This window comes from Cyprinodon tularosa, unplaced genomic scaffold (assembly GCF_016077235.1).
Source record: "Cyprinodon tularosa strain WSP-4 unplaced genomic scaffold, ASM1607723v1 ctg8, whole genome shotgun sequence".
Lineage (NCBI taxonomy): Eukaryota > Metazoa > Chordata > Actinopteri > Cyprinodontiformes > Cyprinodontidae > Cyprinodon > Cyprinodon tularosa.
The window spans coordinates 4,067,501-4,073,086 of record NW_024039562.1 but is presented as its reverse complement, the minus strand read 5'-3'; the positions used below and the strand labels follow the sequence as shown (position 1 = coordinate 4,073,086).

Below are 5,586 nucleotides of genomic sequence, written 5' to 3'. Positions count from 1 at the left end.
TAGCAGCCATCAGACTGCATGAGTTTTAGGGATTGACAAGCACTTTCAAATATGACACGGGTGATCGGACACTTAGTTCTATTAAAGTAAATAGGAGTTTATCATAATTCAAACTTGAAAAAGTACACCATTTAAATCAAAGGATGTGGCTGAAGGAGAGAAGAGAAGAGAGGAGAATGCTTATTTAGTCAGACGCTATGTTAATGCAGAGTGTTTTCAGTTCCAGAAGTGGTTGACAAATACAGATTATTCCAACTCCAAGAGATGGTCAAACAAAAACTTCAAAGAGCCTTTAAATCCATCCATCTCATCATTTTGTAGTTAAAATGTAAAGAAATAATGCAATTTTATTTTCTTTTTAACAAAAATAAAAATATAAGACTTACTAACAGACTTATACACCCTGTGTTAAGAAGGAGCGCTAGCGCAGACCTTTCATTCCTGCTGCCATCAGACTTTACAATGACGCTGCACTATAAGTTGGTGTAATAACACTGCAATTATATATATATATATATATATATATATATATATATATATATATATATATATATATATATATATATATATATATATATATATATATACTTATACTATTTAACAACCCAGAAACCGCACTTTACCATCACTTTATTGTATATAAGATACTGTATATATAAGTCACCTTAAATCTCTTTAAGGTGACTTAAGCCGATATCACAGGTGAATTTCTCCATTGTGAGATCAATAAACTTCTATTCTATTTTATTCTATAATGTGTGCTAAACTTTACTGAAAAAAACACTAGAAAAAAGCTCATGTTTAATTGTAAACGCCTATGTTTGGGAGGTTAAATATGAAAAATATCTTCCTGGTCAAAAGCAGAGATATTTTTCTGCAGCTATTTAATTTGACGGCTGAGCCTGCTGGTTTGAACTTTCTTGGCTTTATGTTAGAAACGGTGAGGCAGATATCACTGTCAACTCTGAGGAGTCTTGATCTGAATTAGTTTTTCATGTATTTCAGTGCAGAAAAAGTCTTTTTGCACAGATATACAGATGGAAACAGAAACAATACATCAGTTGCAGCTTTTGACAGTGTTGCATACGCTCTGAAAGCAGGCTCCTAAGGTGAAAGTCAATAATTCATTTCATAGTTTGAATTGTTATGTTGTAATTCTACATAAAGTCTTTCAGCTCTGGGAGCATTTCAACACTTCCCCCATCAACTCACATAGCCCACCGCGTCAGCTTTCTCTTAAATCCTGTGACCTTAGTAAACAGATTCTGTGCTGTTTTCAGTAATAAAATGCCTTTTTGAGACCAACCATGCCTGGTCAGAAGCTCAATTATTTTGCACATTTATATTTTTCCAAAAGGATTTGGCAATCCCCAGAAATCAGATAGGAGATACACACAGCGGTAAAATGAGATTAAAATAAGAAAACTAATGTGAGCAGAAAATTAAATAAATCAAGATGAGTGAAACTTAAAGCAAATATCTAACAATGAATAAATATTATCGTCAAATAAAAATGGTGTTTATCCATTTATCTTCTGCCATTTATCCATCAGGGTCATGGGGGGCTAGGACTTATTTCAAGCTATTTGAGTGAAAGATGAGGTAGACTCTGAACAGGTCACCAATCCTTGTTGAAGCAGTGCACCACGCCTTCATGAGCTTTTGCAATTGACAGATTAATTCTACTTCAGACTACACATCCACCACCTAACACTCAGAAAATTTTAAATATGACATCCCAAAGCTTTGGATTCAATTCAGTTTATTTATATAGTGGCAATTAACAACACATGTGATCTAAGGCACATTACAATTCAACCAGATCATACAGTCAGAGTGGTTCAAAGTTTTCTGTCTAAGGAAAACCAGTTGATTGTATCGACTCTTTGACTCGACAGCAATCCCTCACCCAGGCTCGGACTGGTAATCTGTGGGCCACTCCTAATATCAGCGTGTGAGGGCCGGCCCTCCTAAAATCATACCTGCAACAACACTTACTCTCTGGCCGAAGCACCTACCTGCCTGTGACAGTAAATAAGTCAAGTAGCTCAAGACGGAATACAATGTTGAATATCTAAGTGATGCATGCAGTTTATATAGCCCTTCTTTGTGATGCACATCAGTGTGATGGTTGGCATATGGTGTAATTTACAATTTTTCAAACTGTAAAATCCTTGCAACAAACTAAATTATAATGACACTGAAATGCTTTCATTAAACCAAACTACGATGTTCCTCTTATATTTGGCGAATTTATGCTCAAATATTTTGCAAAAATATGTTGCGGTGTATGACGGGGTTTTGCATCTGTTCACATTATTCCATTTCATTGCCCACATGCCACCAACAGTGGGCCGTTGTAGATGGAAAAATGCCAAAGCCGAAAATTCCCAGTTCGAGCCTGCCCTCACCCAAAGCATGCTTATAGCGACAGTGGAGAGGAAAAACTCACTTTTAACAGGAAGAAGCCTCCAGCAGAATCAGGGTCGGTGTGAGCGGCCATCTGCCGAGGCCGACTGGAGTTCAAGGAGACAGAAGCAGACATAGAGAAAGAAGCAGATATATAAAAAGCAGCTGTCAACAAATTCCACAGATGGACCCATCCCGAGAAGTTAGTACCATCAGAGAAACAGGACTACACTGAAAAACAGGCCAAGCTCCAACATCCACAAACAAAGATGTTGATGGCAGCAGTACAGCTAATAGTTCTCTACAGGACGGCGTCACAGCCAAACAGGAACAGACCAGATGAAGCTCCTGTGAGAAAAAGCAGAGAAAGCATAGCATTAAAGATTAAGCTAAAGAAAATACAGCAGGATGAGAGAATATTGAATAAAGCAAAATGATGTAAAGTGATCCCTATGTCCTCCAGCATTGTAAGCCTTTTATGGCGTTTAACATACTTTTCAGGAGCCTGATATTTCTAACTTATATCTTTTGGATTTTAACATCTATAAGGATAAATCTTCAGGATTACAAGAAAGGCATGAAAAAAATCACTCTATATGTAATGAATCTACTGTGTATACAATATGAGTTTGATTTTCTGAAATTAGATAATATTTAAACTTTTTTACAATATTAATATAGTTTTATATCTACCTGTGTGTCTGGGTTTTGACAAGACCAGTCCAAAATGTTTGGTTTCTGTATATGGTTTGCAAAGTTTACAAACTGATAAGTGAATAGTGTTTTTCATGAATCTCTGTCATAGATGGTTCTGTATACAAGGAACACGTGGTAGGATTGATGAAAACAAACGCCTGTCTGTCTCTCTGCATGTCTGTCTGTCTGTCTGTCTGTCTGTCTGTCTGTCTGTCTGTCTGTCTGTCTGTCTGTCTGTCTGTCTGTCTGTCTGTCTATCTATCTATCTATCTATCTATCTATCTATCTTGTTTCGTTAACACCTGATTGTTCTGTTTAACTTTTGCATGTTTTTTATAGTTATTATTCACCTGACCTGTATATATTTGTTGTGCTATTGCACAAGTTTCATATGAAAAAGGTCATTTTCTTCTGTACTTAAAATAACCTGTCTGACTCAGCTGGTTTGCAGTTTAACTCTTATAGCATTCGTGTTGCCTTCAAATAGAATTGTACATTTCCCCACACCAGAATAGGAAATTGTACCTTTTTCATAGCAGTGGGAAAAATAAATTATTGTGCCAAATGGAGCCGCATTTAAGTATTTTAAAAACAGTTACTATTTGCGCCAATACAATAAAAAGTACCCGATTTTGTCCTACTCGATTTCGTTTGTGAAATATTATTTCCCCGTGACATTTCCTACTTTAGCGGAAGTAAGTGAAGGCAGCGTCATCACTGCAGCCGTTATACGATGGTAGGCTGGAGAGAAGGATGGTCAGGGCCGCCCCCCGCCTCTAACCCCAACATGAAAGTGGAACTGATTCAGCACCGGTTATAGAACCGAGCCAGGCGACGTTTTTATTTATCTGTTGTTACTCTTGAAGATTCCCAAAAACAACAATGGAGGACGACTATGTGTGTGAGTACGACTCTACATGGGACACAGAGAGTGATGGAGACGACCCAGCCGGAGAGAGCCAGAGCCGACGGTCTACTCAAGACAAAAACAAGTCATCCTGGGCTATAGTAGGTGGTTTCATTACCAAAAAACTCGACCTTAACTCACTAAATCGCTATTTGGTATCTTTCATTTCGGTGTAGAACCCCGCTGCTGGTGGGAAAGCTACTGTTAGCTTTGTCTCGACTGCTGCAACCTCGCTAACTAGCTTAGCTAACCATTGTATCGTCCTTTCTAAATATTAGGCGTAGGTTTTATTATCTCAACTTCCGTTTTAGATTTAAAATATATATATATTACTCTGCTATTTTAAGTTTTAGAGAATGTTTTAGTTTTTTACGTACAGGTATTGATGATATAGAAATTAGCAATAACTAGATGCAGACTGGTTTTCTTTTTTTTAATACAGTGGCAGCCCACCCCAAGAAATATGAGGGCAGCAAAAGACATGCAGAACTACAGAAGAGGATATCCTGTAAGTAATACGTATGAAATAAAAGACAACCATCTCAGTTATAGAACAAATGAATAAAATATCATTGTTTCCAGAATCTAACAGATGATGATTGCTCAGAGGACAAAATGAACAACCTCCAATTCTATCTGAATAAGTTTCCTTCTGCTCCTGATGGTAACACGTCTCTTTTTTAAAATATTGGTTAATGTAGTGTTTATGTTCTGTTCTAATTGTGTTTTTATTTGTTTATCTTTAAAGATGTTTATATTGAGTCATTTCTTAAGGATTGGAAAAATGACTACAAAAAGCTGGAGAGGGTTCACTCTTACATCCAATGGTATGTATCATGCAAATGTATTGGTGTCAAAGTTTTCATCAATATATTGACCTGTACTTAAAAGTATAATCGCCAAAACCGCTTACGTGGAATATTATGGAGGACTTTATTTTTGATAGGAAAACAGATGACTCCAATAGAATAGAATAGAATAGATTCCACTGCCCTTGATGTCACGACTGATCTATATCTTAAGCTGTGTTATTGCTGACATGACAATGGTGTAAACCCAAACTTTCTTGCTCATGCATGCCTTGATCAGATTGTTTTTACTGACTAACACCATAATTTATATGTACTATTTAGATGCAGTTGTTGGCTTCTTTAACATGAAGGTTATGAACAAAAATTTGGACAGTATAAAATACAACGACTCACATTAACCTGAGAAATTAAATGTATATAATGATATGTGTAACAACCATATTTACTGCTATAAACATGAAGTTTTTTTATGTTATATTTCAGGACCGTAGACGCAGTTGCATTGAAATTGTAGTTGAATAACCAATAAATAATTCATGGGAAAAAAATGTAGAATTGAGCAAAAATAATGTAATTATGTAATGTTTGTACTACAGAGGCCATGGGGATGAGTTGATTAAAAACAAAGGAGTGAAAAAAAACATGCGGTTTTTTCCTTTTTGCAGCATTCAGCAGTAATTTTGCTATTTTAATCTTTCCTAATACTAAACAACTTTAGAATATATTCACATTATTTAACCAAGATCTGGTGTTCTGAGGCAA

At 36.1% G+C, this 5,586-nt stretch overlaps 1 protein-coding gene across 1 annotated transcript in view; it reads left to right on the top strand.

Moving 5' to 3' along the window:
- Positions 1–3,810: 3,810 nt before the first annotated feature.
- The window catches only part of ogfr (opioid growth factor receptor), a 13,431-nt gene continuing 11,655 nt past the window's right edge, over positions 3,811–5,586 (top strand). Inside the window, exons 1-4 of the mRNA XM_038271477.1 lie at positions 3,811–4,113; positions 4,455–4,520; positions 4,595–4,676; positions 4,761–4,839. Coding sequence (XP_038127405.1) covers positions 3,988–4,113; positions 4,455–4,520; positions 4,595–4,676; positions 4,761–4,839 — 353 coding nt within the window. The 5' untranslated portion in view covers positions 3,811–3,987. The remainder of the gene's footprint in view (positions 4,114–4,454; positions 4,521–4,594; positions 4,677–4,760; positions 4,840–5,586) is intronic.